Below are 16,891 nucleotides of genomic sequence, written 5' to 3'. Positions count from 1 at the left end.
GGTAGGTACAGGGGGAAAAAAGACATATGGCTTGATTTCTTTGAATCAGAGGTAAAAAGCTATTTCACTAGGTCATTCCCTTCTGCTTACATGTTTTTAAAATTTACATTTTATAAAGCAGCACTTATAAAATATTTCACATCTTCTATCTAGAAATATTTCTAAGAACTACAAAAATATAATGTTTTACAAGTACTAGAGACGAGAATTTTAAATATTTATCGTAACAAAATAACCAGCAACTCCTTGGTAACTGTATTTTTGGTATATTCCCCAACAAGCATGTAATTTATCAGAAAAAAAAAGAAAGAAAAAGAAACCAAATCATTTTAGTATGAAAGAAGAAAAAGGAATGATTTCCTTACTATTAAAAGATGCCCCAAACCTCCTTTCAAGGTGGAAATACACATGCATTTCGTCTTAAAGGGTGTACGCGTCAATCAACAAGCTTTTACTTTTTACAGACTCTTCAATCTGATTAAATCATTTTCCCTTTTGCAGTTTTCAATGCTTTTACACTTCCGTATCAGTTTCACTGAACACAGCCAGAAATCTGACTCACCACACCATGTAAGTTAAACAAATTTTTGTTAACATTTTTTGTGTACCAAATCTTTTGTGTGTAAATTAGCATAATCAGGCTAAAACACAATCTGATTCATGGCATTGGTGGAAGTTTCTTGTTAGATAGCTAAGGGAAAAATTCAGTTCTGCAAGCTAGAATTATGGGAAAAAAGCAAACTGTCCTACTAAAATGAGAGACAAAGAGTAAAGAATGACCACAGATAGTTTTGATGAACATTTGTATGGGCATATCTACATGTGTATATAGAAAGATAAATATGTGCATATATATATAAATATACCTTCCCCTCCTCAGCGTTTTGTTGACATGAATTGTGAACCTCTTCTTCTCTTACTAGCTTTCCAGGCCATGAAGTCAGTCCTTTGATTTGGCCCCAGACCAAGTCGCCAACATTAAACGTCCTCGGCCTGTAATGTATCAGCTCATTTGAAGAAGGGGAATCTGGGTTCCTTAGGTCATCTTCACTACTGATGCTTTTAGCATCTGAAGGGCTAGGCACACACCCATTTATGCTTTTGGCATTAAAATCTCCATTGTAATGGATATAGTCTTTAACTAACGAACTTTCCAAGCTATTTGAGGAACTTGGAGATTGCTCTTCCAGAATCAAATCTTGTTTAGAAGTGTTCAGCAACTCCCCAAATCCTCTGTTCTGCTGAGGCCTATTTCCGTTTATGTGTGCACATCGTTCCACAGTGTTCTCCAGTCTTTCCTTAAAACTCATCATAGTTCTTTTGTAATTGTTATACCTGAAATTCTCCTCCAACATTTTATCACTTTGACAGTTTCGCTGTGATAACAGTATCTGATGCTGCTCGCCTTGTAATAATGGCAATGTGGAGATGTTATTGGGCCTTTCATGACAAGGACTACTATGGATATGGGTAGAATGGTCTAGAAACTCATCACATTTCCACCTATTTACCTCATTGACAGGACTTTGCTCCCCTTCCCACTGTTTTTTGGGTGTGTTACAACTTGATGATTTGTAATATTCATACCCATCCCCTTCACTTGAATTTTTACCATGCTCTGAGTTCTTCGGTATTCGTGTTCCTCTAGTGCTCCTTATCCTACCTTCATGATCAGAAACGGCAATGTTTCTTCCATGGATTACTGCACTGACAGCACTAGAAAGATTTAATGGATCACCAATTGAGGCTGTGAAGGCACTCATGGCACTCAAAGCTGGAATGGGACTCATCTGTGTTGTACTGCTAACAGCAGTGGTGATTACTACTTGCATCCCTTTGCTTGCAGCATCTACAACTGCTTTGTAGATTGCGTCCACCGATGTATCACCCTGAGCAGCAACATTGAGGTTATCTTTTGCTTGTCCAAGAGAGGGTTCATTTCTTTGCTGCAAATCACAAGATGTTTCTTGGAAAGGAGGAAGCATAGTGTTGGAGCTGTCAGGAACTGGTGCCATTCCCATTTGAGTGATCATTCTTTTGTTCAGGACAGCAGCATCCTCCTGCATTCTCACCTGGTAAAAGCAGGAAAAAGACATTGCTAGTCTGTCTAAAGTTACATTTCAACAGTAAAACTTGGTTTCATTCACAAATTCATCCTGATTCACAAATCAGGATGGTGGCCAGGGTGACTGTTACAGCACATAATTTTATTTTGGCTATGCATCAGTTATGAAGTTCAGTGCTGAACAAGATGGACAGAAAACAAACAAAAGCTTAATTTAGAGGAGAACAAAAACACTGGCTCTTAGAGTTTGCCTCCTGGATCAAAACAGATGCCTTGCACGAAGTGATACAACCTACCATCCACAGCTAAGACTGCATTATCCTCTCTTTCAGTCTTTTCAGGGATTTTATCTTCTGACTGAAGTACAGCACCCTCCTTTCTCTCAAGTCCTAAACACCTCCACAAAGGTCAATATTTCTGTTCTCAACTATTCTCTTTCATTACTTCCCACACCCTAATTTTGTTTCTTTTCTCCATACCAGCTGCTCTTCTAGACTCCTTGTATGCTCCTCATTCAATCACTGGAATGTAGGCCATCACTGTCCTTTTAGAATTGGCTAACATTTCTAGTTTTCCCCCTTAAGTGCTTCTCTCATGGGATCTCTTATTACTTTAGTACCTTGTAAATCGTGCCTGCATCCATATGCATTTGCAGCTGTAATGTCAGGCACTGCCAGTGTAAATTGTAACCTTCAGATTAAAGTAACTGTGCTTTTTATATTTCTTGTCACATATGTAGGCAGTGAAGAGAATGACAAGAATAGTGCTGTAACAAAAATGTAAAAAACAAGCGTAAAATATTTCTAAAAGCCCGTTTAAATACTTACTGTTACTATTTATATAACTGAGAATCTGAAGCAAAAAATACTGAGATAAAGCCAAAATTCACACAAAACCAAAGAGATTTAATAGGCAGTTAGAGGACTGTGATTTTGCAGTAAGAGTGAAACATCTACATTGAGAAAACAACATGTCTTCTTTTTTCCCTCTTAAAGGGTAAAAGCGCTGTCTGGCGCTCTATGCATGATTCTGACTTCACGTCTTGAGTTATGCAGCAACCGCAAAAATACTGAATAGCAACAAATACGTATTTTAACTCTGGTTTTATCAGCTATTTTGCCTGCTATTTTCCTGTCAGTATGCTGGTTTGATAGCTCAACTTTCATTATGAAGAACTATTTAGCTAAACAGCATTTAGATAACAACTGTGTGTAACAGTTACAACAAATAACAGCAAAATAAACATTTTTGCACAGTTTTGTCATTGCACATTCATTCTAACACCGGTTTTCTTCAGTCTATACAGTCCACATTACAGCTAGCTCTTCCTCATTCAGTGGGAATATAAGAGGACTGGTACACACCTATAATAAATTATTAAGTTTCTAATTGCTGTAAAGTGGTATCAATACTTATTTCTCACCACTGAATTGTAAGAGTGACCTAAACAAGAATTATAATAATTTCTTCAGAATGAAAAATAGTTTTGCTAATAACATATACTAATTGGCAAGAACATACATAGCATATTTTTTTCAATACATGCCGCGTAACTCTCTCCAAAGAAACCATACCCATTTTCTAAGGAAAAAGGAGTAAAATTTCCGTAACAAATGTTCCTGATTTGCAAAATCCAAAACCTACTCAGACAGGCAAGCAACTGCACATATCATATTGTCTTAAACACTCAGCAAGAAAATAAAAATCTAACTATAGAGCACATAGTGTTACCTACTGAGAGTTGCACATATGTTTCAAAATTGATTTCAGTTTGCTTCCTACCTGGAAGTTTTGGAACAGACATGCCATGGGGTTTGGGTTGTTAGCTGGGCCAGGAATTGGGGTCTGGCCTTGAAAGCCCTGCATGTTCTGATACCCCTGGAGAAGGTGCTGTTGCTGCTGATTTGAAGGAAACATCTGATTGTTGTTTAATAGCGACTGGAGATGACTCAGCTGATGGTTATTCAAAGTAGTGTTTATAGATGACATGTCACCTGTAATTCAAACACAGGGAAACCTAACTCAGTACAGTTTTCAACAGTCAGGAGGAATTTCCTTGACTCAAATTTTAACTGACAGCTAAACAAATGCTTCTGTAAAACAACACTCTTTCCCTTCAATCTTCTATAGAATGGTCCTCAAGGCATGTGTCTCCCAGTTTTTATTCCTTTATTTCTTCAGAATTGCTTCTTTTTCATGTCACATCTATCTGGACTCTTTCTAAAGGTTTCTGACATGACTGTCGTTGCCTTTGGAATAGCACACAGCCAAGTATGGCACAATGAGCTTCTATGATATTTGCTGTCTTGGAATCTTATTTTTAGTTTCCAAAGAGTGACTGCCTCAAACAGTAACGGGGCACCAGAAGAGAGAAAAAAAATAAAATAAAAAATCCCACTTTACATGAAAATTCTCGTTCTAGTAAAATAAGTACACAGATGAACCTGACTTTATGAAGTAACAAAACTAAAAAATATATCAATTTGTTCAGTTTCTTTTTTTAATTAAGAGCTCTTATTTTTCTTAAAATTTCCATTTGCAGCATCATTTTAGTCAGTTTTTACATGGAAAATATAAAGCAGGGTTGAGTTCATGATAGCCATTTAGTAGGCAAGTATGAGGTATTAAGTTAAAACACTTATCAGCTCTTTGCCACTATTTAATTCCTTCTACTAGTCTATTTATTAAATAACATAGACCAAGCAACAGAGGAGTACTAACTATATTACATATTCTTGGTAAAATCAAGACCCAGGAGAAAAAAATTATATTTAAGGGCTTTTTAATCACTTGTGTTGGGATGTAGGTGTTTGGCAAATAAGATACCCTGGGTTTTTAAACTACAAGCTAAAGCGAAAAGGAAAAAAAACCAACAAGAAATGAGAAAATATAAACACACAATAAAGGGCTTGAGGGGCAACCTTCCTCTTAGAACTTGCGTGAGGACCTACTTCAAGTGCTTTAAGGATTACTTTACTTGGGAGTGTGCTTGTGGTTTTGGCACTTTTGAGTCATTTGGAGAAACGTACTTCACCATTTTTCATCTACTGCACAGCTACTCATACTAACCCTGTGATGCCACACGCACTTGAAATGAAACACTGCATCCCAGAGATGCACCTGTGCTTTTACTACTTGAAAAATGAAGCAAGTCCAATTGCTTGCAGAATTTTAAAGTGTATATAGTAAGCCTAGGTGGCATCAGAATGAAAAATGGAATCTAAAATGATTTCCAAAACCAGTATTAAATTTTACTTAATTAAATCAGAATGTATTTTAAATTTCTTACATTTCTCTCCATAGTAGTAAACAAGCTGTAACATACAAACCCCTTAAAAAATTATGGTAAAGTGGAGTCTTTAGAAATAGAAGCTAGAATCCAAAATTCCCCCTCCCCAACCCTCTTTTCTTTTGTTTTTCTTTTATATCTGTTAAGAAATTGAACTTACCAAGCAGACCTGTCCCCAGTAGAGGGTTAAGTAGCTGTGGCACCACAGAGTTATTGTTGAGTTTAGCTGGACCAGATGTATTCCCAGCATTATTAGATATGTTCAGCAATGTTTCTGCCATTGACACCACTGCTGTCCCACCACCCAGGGCTGAGACAGACAGTGCTGCCACTGCTGATGATGTAGTGGTTGTGGTAGTGGTTGCCTGGGAGGAGGTGGCTATGGAAACCTCTGGATGATTAGCAGTGTTGCCCGATGCAGAGTTCAGGACACCTCCCACCAGCTGGGGATTCAAGGCCATTAACGCTGAGGCCCCAGAGACAGCTGGGAGGAGCAAGGGGTTAGAAGTAGTGTCAGTGCCTGAAAAGCTTGGTATGGGGTTGCCCAGGGGGTTGGTTAAAAGGGTTTCCACCCTGTTGCTTTCTGACTGATTGCTTGGCAAATGGTCTGGTGGGGCTGTCATCTGTGTTACTGAGGGCAAAGGGTTATTTTGCTGTTGCAACAAATCTGAGATGGTCAAATTGAAAGATGGTAGGGGAAGCATGGCAGCTGCTTGGGCTTGGTTCTGAAGGAGGGTTGCTAGAAGCTGAAAATGAACAGGTTGTAATACCTGCCCATCCACGTCACTGGAGAGAAAAGCTAAAGCAGCATTTACATTCGGGTTGAGAAAACCTAAAGGGTTGAGGTTGACCTCAGACTTGCCTTCTCCTGCTGAAGGCTGTAGTATATTTAATAGATTCTGGTTTAGAAGATGTTGCTGATTCACTGGCAAAGAGATAGGCAGAGAATTGAGGAGGTTTTGATTCAAAGAATGTGGAAGATTGTTGTTTGAAGAGCTGTTCTGCGGAAAATGGAGTGAGTGTTCGTGGCCAGCAAAAGGGAAATCACTCCCAATGGGCAGCTGGCTCTGAAGTGGATTTCCAGCTGCAGTAGTGACTATAACACCATCTTGAAGCACAGATGTTGTCTTTGTGATGGCAGGTTGGCTGGTGCCAGCTATGGCTATTGATGATGACTGTCCTGAAGCCCCTGTAACACAAAAGAACAGAACCATTAATAGTACACTGCCTGTCGGGAGACAGTCCTCAATGTTTTAAAGTAACTAGATTAATCCAGAAATTAACGTTTGATACGCATGCAGAGGAAAGAAAATGTTTTCAGCACCCAGACTTTAGTACTTTCATAGTATGAATGAATCTGCCATGAGCTACTTCAGATACTAAATGCTGTGACACATCTGACTGGAAACTATTCAACCATACACTATTTAACCACACACTTGTACTTCCCTTAAATTTCTGAGTGTGATAAAAAGGATTTCATTCTTCACATATTGATTAGCATAAACATAAAAGCAACCGTAACTTACTATATTAGCCATAGACCAGTATGAAATTAACTACTAGGAAAAAGGCTCAATGGGAGACAGGAATGATTCTGCATGAAAGGCTCTGAGTACATACTTCCTTGCCCATGGCAGGGGGGGTTGGACCTCCATGATCTTTAAGGACCCCTCCAAAACAAACCATTCTATTAATCTATGATATAAATGTAGATGTGAACCATATGTTCTTCTATTTCCAGCTCTATTCCATTAATGGGGTTTAGAAGTATTATTATTTAAAGCATTATTTTGGACTCCTGAAGAAAAAAACCCAATGATGCTGATTACATATCATAATGATGCCCATGATACAATGTCAAGAGAAAAATACATTATGGTCAACACATTCAACACCCCACAGTCCCCAACAATTTATAAAGAAGAAAATGTAAATTGGGATGGTCTAGTCATAGCCATCACTTGGCGTGAAAAGAAAGACCAGCTGGATAAATGTATTATGAGGGGGTTACACAGAAAGAGTGGGAGAATAATAAAGTTGATTTGGGTACCTTTATACCCCTTTACAAAAGCTGAAATGTAAAATAAATTATTCTGTGTCTTTTACTTAAGGCAAGAGTCTTGAATTGACAGTGGTCATACATAAAAATCATGTGAGAGGACATAAGGAGAATTAAAGCAAGGGCAATTGCCTTGAATTACACCTTTCTACTTTATTTATTGAAATTCATTAGAGAACATTTGAATATTAAAATTATATACTGCATATATACAAAACTGTATAATTATAAATGTATTTTACTATGGTTTTAACACAATAAAATAATTTCCCATTCTCAACTGCCCTGCAAATATAGCTCATAGGACAGAGATGAGAAGGTACTGATTATCACAAAGTACCAATTATCATTTTTCTAAACAAAAACTATTTGAAAAGTGATGTGTAACTACACTGTTAATTGCCAAGAACAGAATCAAATTTCTACATCACTTATAAATTAAAATACCATTTTTCAAGTACTTTAATGTTATGATAACTCAAAAGGTACATAGAAGTTACAGTTAAAAAGACACAGGGCTTCTTAAATGATGCTGGTTAAGAGTAATTGTTCACTGAACCATAATGCTGTCACTGCACTTTTGAGACTAGTTGTCACTTAGCTTAAGACAGACTAGGTAATACCTCAGTATCTTCAGGTGGCTATTCCTCCCACTTGTAAATGGCCTTCCACATAAAATCTTACTGTCATATACGTAAAAATAGGCTACCATCAACTTAGCAGTAAAAGTCTGATATATTGGACTTCCTAAGCCATGAGTCCATTCCAGGCAATATTTTTTTTGTAAACTCTTTACCCCTGCAATAGGGGAAAGACAGATATACAAGCTATTTCCTTGGTGGCTAGGAAAGGCTTTCCTCACTAGTAGAAACCACGTTCAATGTGTTAAGCAGCACATGGATAGAGTTTTAAATCGGGGATGAAGAAACTGTTCTACATAGAGTGCTCTCATTAATATAAAACCTAATTTTGGTATTTTCCAGTGGACCTGTTTCTAATTTATTTATAATCCTATTTTCCATTCCACTCAGGTAAATGACTACATGGAAGAGTATGTGGTGTGAAGCAAATCTCAAACTTGTAAGATTGTTGCTAGGTTTTTGTCAAACGCTGCTCTGTTTTCTAACCTCCGTCAAACACCGCCTCTGGAGATCTAACCTGAGAGGTCCAGGGTGCCTTCAACACTTGCTCTTTCCCCAGATTAATGAGGCCATTAACTCCTACTGAAGGGAAAAAAAAAAAAAAAAAAAGTTGATGGATTCTGAGCATGAGGAAGAAAATGTGTCCCTATTGGAATCCAGACTTGAGAAGTTTTGGGAGTTGAAGAGCCGATGAGAAGCGAGACTATGGCAGAAAACACAAACACCCCCGAGCTTTTGTAAAACCTCCCTGACAGACATGGTAGGAGTCCTGAATTGGACAGCAGCTAATATGGTATTTACAATTGCAGTCTGGGACAAACCTATCTCCAGCAACAGACTGAATTGCCAGAATATGATTTTTGGATCTCTTCCAAAATACCATCTCCAACAAGTCAATACTCCAGATGAAGAAATGCATGCACACCCATTCTCATTAAAATATAATGCTGCCAGACATCTTCTGAATGCTTGGCCCCAACCCAAAAGACAAAATCTGAATTATTTTTCCACTTTATAAAACATGCATAATTTCCGTAATTGTGATTGATAGTGCCGCATCAACAAAGTACAGAAGGACGTCTTCCCCTGGCCAAGCCGCTAGAGCCCTTGGAGAGCCCTCTGAACTGTCCTTCCCCAGTTCTAAAACAAAATATCCAAGATCCAGGATGAATGTGAGCAGTCACATTTTTCTAACTCATGAAGAGATTAGGTGCAATAAGAAGAAAGTGATGCCCAGCATCGGCAGTGTGAAGGTGCGAAGAGTTCTCTGAAACAGCATGGAAAAATGTAACATGCTTCACCAAAGCAATGGTATGACCCACACTGTGAATATAAGAGAAGTCCTAAAAACAGGGCTGTCCTTTCAAACCAGGCAGTAGAACAAAAGCATGGCAGCGGTGATCTGGAACCAACTCCAGATGTCCTTTGAGGTCTGCCTTTAATTCAAAGTGGTATCTAGACTTATACATTGCATTTACTACAATTTTCAAAGATGGCAGGATGACAGTGGAAACCAGATGGTGGATGTCAGCTGAAAAAACCCAAACCCATGCAAACAAGCTGTCTTGGCCAGTAGTGCTGTAAGGAAAATAGGACTGCAATCCTGACCACTTGCATTTCCTTCAAGCTTGGAGAAGGATGACAGCCAGAAGATGCACTACCAGCACCAAAGAGTTTCAACAGTGTGCTAACTCACCCAAAACTCCTATATGAAATGGTTCATTATTATTGTATCCAGGCTCCAAGATGACAGTTTTGATGAGAACGGCACCAAGATGACAGTTTTGATGAGAATGGTGAATATGAGTTGAAAAGGAAATTACAACACTTCTTAATAATCAGAAGCTCTTAAAAGTAGTATGAAAAAAAGCTGAAGGAGTTGGACTAAACGCCATAAAAGCCTAAGACGAATGCCTGCTTCCAGCTCTTGCAGACAGAGATGTCTGCTAAAAGTGCCTTTGCCACTTGTTGAGAAAAATTAACTGTCTTCATAACAGAGTGAGAAGAAGAAATACCCAGAATGTTGAAAAAGTAGTTCTACTGTTCTTCTAGAGGGTCAAATAAATGTACTGGGAGTAACTGAATGAAAATTGAATAGGCTCCACAGTTTTTAAACTTGGAGGCTACAGTATTTTATTTATTTTTATTTTGTTTTCTTTTGAAAGCAAGTTTATTCCCGTGTCATTTTATGTGTCCTTTTTTTAAATTACTCCTTCACAGGTATTCTTAAGCAGATACACCAGAATCATGGATATTATGAAATCAGTTTGTGTTCAAGCAGATTCAGTCTCCCTGCTCAGTTAAAATAATGAGTGGAAGATATTTATCATTAGTATCTCAAGCATTGTCCTACCATGAAAAGACAGGAACATATATGTACACATATGCTATTGGGATGGTAGGATATAGCCCAGGTTTTTAAACAGCATTAAGATTTGAACAGTATGAAGACTTGTACAGCAAGCTTCAATGTCCTCAGAAAGAGAAGCTGGGTATGAGCTACTGATTTCAAACTAAACAAAGAGGCAAAACCAATGTACCATTTCTGCAGTGTAAGAACTGTGTCTGCATAAAACCAGGTAGGAACAATATTGACTTTGTATACTGTCCAAGATAATGCCCAACTTCCATATAAACCAGACAATTTAAATCAAAGGCAAACATTTGTAGTTTTCATAGATGCTAAATGTATTTCTGCCAAATCAAGGAACATTAATGATATATTGATATATATTAATGTTCCTTGATTTTCCTAAAAATGTGCAGTTGAAGTGTATTAATTAGAAAATGGTAACGCAAATAACATTTTACAATGCTTTTCTCTATGAGGAACTATCAATTATGTATTCTAGTATTTCAATAGTCTCAACAGTACATGGAATTTGCAGAGTAAAAATAACTGATAAAACAGATTTATTAAGAACTTAGGAAATTAAGTGCAGGACCTGCTCATTAGCCATTAACACCTTAAGCATTCTGAGAGTTCAGAAAAAATAAACATTATAGATAGCCCTTTCTAAATTCTTGATTTCCTGCATATTCAATAAAAATGCAGCTATTTTATCTTTGATATTTTCTTTATTGCTTTTTTAATTTAGAAAATTTCAACTTTTTGAAGCCTGTGTCAGAAACTCATGTTTAACTCCCTGGTCCCTCCACCACTTCCATCCTCTTGTAGGGTGAAACTCAGTAGCTCTTGCAGAAGAAATCTGCATGATCCTTTCAAAAAGATCCAGCAAGAGTGGAGAGAGAAAAGTTTTACTGCATGGCTTACCCCTGAGATTATGAAGGTGTGAAAGCATAAAAGATCACTTAGGCATTGTGATTACTACTGTAACTCAAATGGTTTGTGCAACTTCTGCCACACAGGGTCACCAATCCAAGCTTGAGGTCTCCAGGAGCTACTGCAATACTACTATGAAATATCGGCATAGAGATCCAAACACATAGTTTGCATCAGTGGCAGTATTGTTAAATTAGCTATTTTAAGAGGCTTAACCTGTACAAAAGTTTGATGGAAATGATATGACCTCATATTCCGTAAAAATTTGAGACAACATGATCTTGCTTTAACTACATATTCCGTCACTTACTTATAAACACAGAACTAAGAACTACACATTTTTATAATTATATTCTTTCTCCCTTTTCATTTTGGAATGGAAAACATTTAAGGTATCACCTTTATTATAGCACTTTCAATTCCAAAGACACCATCATTGAGCAGTTAATGGCAAACTACTGTCAGTTGTTCCCCTTACTGAGATGCACACCCTCTTCATACAACAAAGGAATCACAAACAATGGACCAATAAATAAAACATCCTTCTCAGTCCAGGAGAACCAGTTAAAAATGGGAATTCCCCCTATATACAACACTCCATCCACACAGAATGTGCTCTTCTGTGAAACAGATTTAACTATCTCTGCATAATATCATGCTTATCACTCTAGCGGCTGAGCGTATGACTACCAATGGCACAATGCTGCATGATCATGTATGGTTTTTTTTTTTTTTTTTACTTACAACAAAACAGCTGTAATGTTGGTCCCATTCTTAACAGCATTTTTCAAACTGTCGCTTTAAGAGATTATTTTAAGGATGTAAATTGCAGAGGACTACAGCATGCAGTCTCTGCATCTTCTGAAAAGTGACTCAGCCATGAATGAGTCTACAAAATTTGGGGGGAAGGGCAAAAAGCCCAATGCAGTTTCTAGGACAACAGAAATCCTTAAAATTAGTTTTAGGGTTTTTTTTTTGTTGTTGTTTTTTTTTTTTTTTTTTTTTTTTTAAATACACCTGACTCAATTTTAGTCTTGGCCCTTCTCCTTACTCCTGTCTCTTCTGACTTCTGTGTTTTATCATCACTGTTGTTTTTAAAATGACTTTGGGGAAACTATTTTGATGTGCCTAGCTGTTAACAGAAAGCAGAAGCAGTCTTCTAGTAAAAACTGTCAAGACAACAGCATACAGATGAAGGAGTGTTAGCACTGATCTCATTCTGTATCATTCCCCCATTCACAGTTCTGGGGGATGCACTGCAGATGAGGCAAAACACTGTACTGCAAATTTCAATAAAACTAAAAATGCAATAAAAGGCATTATTTATTTCAATAGTTCCCATTCCATCCTCAAGTAATTTCTGGAGTTGTCCACTGGTTCTGCTTAAGAAATTTCTGGAAGATGGGGAGGGCTGAATATGTATGGAAAATCACATAAAATTCAGGGTTGCTTCCCCCCCCTCCCCTCCGGTAATATCTTTAATAAAATAAGACATCTATATTGTTATTTTTTTTAAATCTTCTGCCTTTTATTAATATAAATTCCTAGATACATGAGTGGCAGTGAAAACACTAACCAGGTAAGAGTCTGTTTAACTAACAGACTCTGAGTTACGGGCAAATTCAAACTATAGGAAACAAGACAAGAAAACCCCAAGCTGTGTGTTTGAGCAAGCAGTGTGTTTGGTAAGTAGAGCTCAACTGAGCTGAACTTTTAATCTTTGTATTTATCTGAGAGGTAATGCCACTGTGATTCCCAAACTAGGCACGGCTGTGCCTGAAGGGCCACAAACAGCAGCTGAATTCAAAGCATGGCTAATACACACTGATGCTATCAAGTTCAAAGACAAGGGTAAAGGATGTATTAGCAATGTTGAGTTCTACCAAAGTGATGTGGGAGAAGTGGTACATGATCCCAGCATAACTCTTGACAAGCAAGTGCTCAGGTAGTATCACCATTTCTGATCTTGACTTACCAGGACTCAACCAGAATAATTAAATGAATTCTACATTTCCTTTTTCCATTTCTGCTAAAATTAGAAAGTTACTGATTTCAGCTCCCTGTACTAAACAACTGACTTAATTAAGTAGAGAATAAGCTGATTCTCAAGTTCTTGCAATTTGCTAGCATTTGCTAACAACAAACATTAATACATAGAGGTAATTTGAAAAATAAAATCTATTCTACTTCCAAATGTTTCCACTATTGTAAATCTCATGGTAGCAAGTAGGCTTACAGTGACTGTATAAAAAGTCTATCACCATAACAATTAAGTTTTATCTAATACAATTGTTGCCTCCTAAGTCAGTAATTCCTTTATGCTCAGAGAATGAGTGGTTTTGTGCATGAATCTTCTATCAAGAATTAACAAGAGCAAATAAATGAGAATATTTATTTCAGTGGCAGCCCAGGGAGCAGAACTGATCTACCATACATGTCTCATACCTGGAAACCTTATTCTTCATTGAGAACATTTTCCTCACTCTTTACAATTCTCATTTGAATAGAAAAATACAATTTTTTTTCCCTCCCCAAAATAATAAAGGAAAATAGGGTAGAATGTTGAAAAGTAGTTCCAGATTTAAATAACAGTGGTTCCTTATAATCTGTCTCTCCTTCCCCACCCTCTGTACATTTATATAAATGCTGAAACCCAAAAGCAATAGAAAATTTCAATTGGATTTATAATTAGAAGAGTAGCTGGTTGGCATCCTGACTAGGGGTTATTTCAATTTAATAAGGAACTTTTCTCAGACATAACAAGCCCCAGGAAGGATGCCAGCCAGATACTCTTCTGAATTTAAAGTCAAAAAGTTCTACTGACTTTGTAATTCTATGATATATAAAAGTAATTCTGGGAAGCAAATCCAGAGACTCATGTACTAGAATATGCCACTGTGTACATGTTTAATGTGATATATTTTAAAACACTCCATCTTCTTTGACACATAGGAAAGACCATTTTTCGAGAAGCATGGGCCTATGTTATGTTGAGACCTACCACTATGTCCAAGAGTACATTCAACCTTTTTCTTCATGTAACACTTGGTGCTTCAGGTTCTTCACATCACCAAATATGGACACAACTGCAGCATCATTCCTTTTTAAAAAAGCATTTACATTCACAGCTCTCCTAGAAAGTCAGGGAGAATACTTACCCCAAACTACAAAGAAAATCAGGTTCACAAAATCTGAAGCAATACTTTCCATCAGTATCTTTCACCTAGATTGAGGGTGAATCTTTAAGCTAGACTTTAAGCAATCTGCTCCTCTGTTGCTTTGTGGTACAGCAAAAACCAAGAGGAAAGCAAATATTACAAATGGCAGACAACTGAAACCCATCCCTGTCATGGTGCTGAAGAAGAAAAAACCCAAAGATTTCTGATTAAAAGAAATAATTCTACAAGATGTAATCCCATTAGCAACAAGACAGTTGCCAGTTCTGCAAGAAGACAATCCCCAACTGCTCCAGTTTGACTAGCTCTAGCCAACTGTCAGTTTGGCAGAAAAAAGTACTTCATGAGTCCTTTAGGCTACATTGGGATGAAATCCCGATAAATAGGGTTATATGACAATGCTTGACACAGATGTGCAAGTACTCTGAGCACTAAGCATGAAAGCAGCACTGTTCACCACGCCACGTGAAGATTAATACAGGAGAGCAGCAAGAGGGGAGCTGAGCTGATGCTAAGGTCAGAAGCTACCACCATCACTATTCAGAACAGTCCTATCAGCACCTGGGTTGTGAAATTTCTTTAAGACTCTTTCTGTTCATTTACTTAGCATGTCCTCTGCCAGCATATTCCGACATTTGCTATTCTCTCAAAAAGAAAACTACTTGTTTCTTTGATGGTGAATGTACCAGCTTTCAGTCACTGGTAGCTGCCAGCGAATGTCCAACAAGGTAAAAATAATTCAGTCTTCCACTTTTTATGGCAGACACTTTGAAGATTCAGCTGGACAGGGTGCTGGGACATCAAATCTAGGCCATGCTTGGCTTTGAGGTCCTATCCAACCTGGCATTCTATGATTTTCAGATATTGCCTAAGAATAAATAATTGTAGGAAGAGATATTATTCCTTTGCCACTTATTTGAAAGAGCAGATTCCAGGGAATTCCCAAGTGCTGGAGTATCTTATATTCAGGTTGGCACCCTAGCATCTGGTCTGCTGACATGATCAAAATGTGAGAGGTAAGCCTGATTGCAGGATCTCCTGTCAAAACAAGAGCACAGACATTGCCTCCAGGGTTTACATCCCAAGGTCTCACAGACTACTACACATGCAAATTTTACTGCTCTCCTTCAAAATTTCTGGTATTTCCATACCTTTCATGTGCAGTGACCACGAGCCAAAATGTCACTTCCTAGCTCTCTTTCTTAACTATAGACAGAGCCACGAGCATGCCAAGTTCTACTGTGTATTCTTACTTTTATGTTTCCAAGGATCCACCCAGCTTTTTCTTTTACGTCTTTTTTGGTTTTGCATCATCACTGACTTGACAGTTTGCATTAAGTCTATTAAATCAAAGCCTCTTAAAAACCTTCTCTGAGTCACTGTTTTCCAAGGCAAAGTTCCATTCCCAATTATAGCACACTGTACTTGGCCGTATGAAAATAAATCCTATTTGAGTGGGATATAAGCTCCTCACTGGTTGCTATTAGTCCTGTAAAAATTCCATTTTACTATTTTCTGTTCTGTATTTCACCAGTGAAAATTGCTATTCTGAGTCTGTTGAAGAGATACAGACTTTGCCAAATCTGCCCTTTATTTGTCACTACTAAACTCTTAAGAGTTTCTCATATTTCTGATGCTCTGATATTTGAGACAACTTATCATCTTTATTTCTATCAGCTATGGTTATTACATTAGTTTCCTTGATTTCCTTATCAGCTGTACACAGCTTTTACTCACAAATATTTTTTTCACTCATTTTCATTTACCCCATTATTTATGCATGTTGCATTCTTAGCAGGATTTGCTTGTTGAATGTTCAACACACAGAGGTTTTCTACACTGTGAACATCAGGACTAATGGCACATGTTAACAGCAAGAAAATATGAATTAACCAGACTACAATAAAATACATCACAGAGTGATGCAGTCCTGTTTTACAAACAGAAGAGACAAATCCAAAGAGAGGCAAAGTGGCTTAATGAGTAAAACGGACTCTTCAAACGAACAGCCCTAAATAGCATATACAGACCTGTTCCTAGCTCTTCCATAAGGCAGCTGTTATTAAACAGTGTTTGTAACCCAAATAGAACTGAGAGACTGAAATTGTTAATAAAAATTAATTGCTCATAACTGGTTTTCAAGGGTTCAAACTCAGAAAACCTCAAAAGCTTACTGCATAAACAGAGTATTTTATTTTTGTATTTATTCATTTGTAATTCCATTGCACTCATGCTGAAAATTATCTGGAAACTAAAGATATTATCTGCGGAAGAAGAAAACAAAAGCTAGAATAATAAAACTTGGTCCATGTGGTTAAAATATAATTAAAAGCTTAGGCAATAACCAGCTATCTAATTGTGGTGATTCTCGGTAT

General features: G+C 37.4%; 1 protein-coding gene across 17 annotated transcripts in view; it reads right to left on the bottom strand.

Annotated features, from left to right (window-relative positions):
• Positions 1 to 16,891, bottom strand: part of MBD5 (methyl-CpG binding domain protein 5) — a 161,055-nt gene that overhangs the window by 16,111 nt on the left and 128,053 nt on the right. For 15 of the 17 annotated variants that reach the window (XM_061363711.1, XM_061363708.1, XM_061363714.1 and 12 more), the window contains 3 exons: positions 5,515 to 6,543; positions 3,848 to 4,059; positions 867 to 2,072 (listed from right to left, as the gene is read on the bottom strand). In XM_061363711.1, coding sequence (XP_061219695.1) covers positions 867 to 2,072; positions 3,848 to 4,059; positions 5,515 to 6,543 — 2,447 coding nt within the window. The remainder of the gene's footprint in view (positions 1 to 866; positions 2,073 to 3,847; positions 4,060 to 5,514; positions 6,544 to 16,891) is intronic. The other 2 variants (XM_061363721.1, XM_061363722.1) reach the window with 1 other exon arrangement.

The sequence above is a fragment of the Neopsephotus bourkii genome, unplaced genomic scaffold (genome assembly GCF_033783945.1).
Source record: "Neopsephotus bourkii isolate Nb327-2 ecotype Australia unplaced genomic scaffold, CSIRO-AGI_Nbou_v1 NB_1181, whole genome shotgun sequence".
Classification (NCBI taxonomy): domain Eukaryota; kingdom Metazoa; phylum Chordata; class Aves; order Psittaciformes; family Psittacidae; genus Neopsephotus; species Neopsephotus bourkii.
Note: the sequence above shows the minus strand (reverse complement) of the source record. Positions and strands in the feature narration are given on the sequence as shown.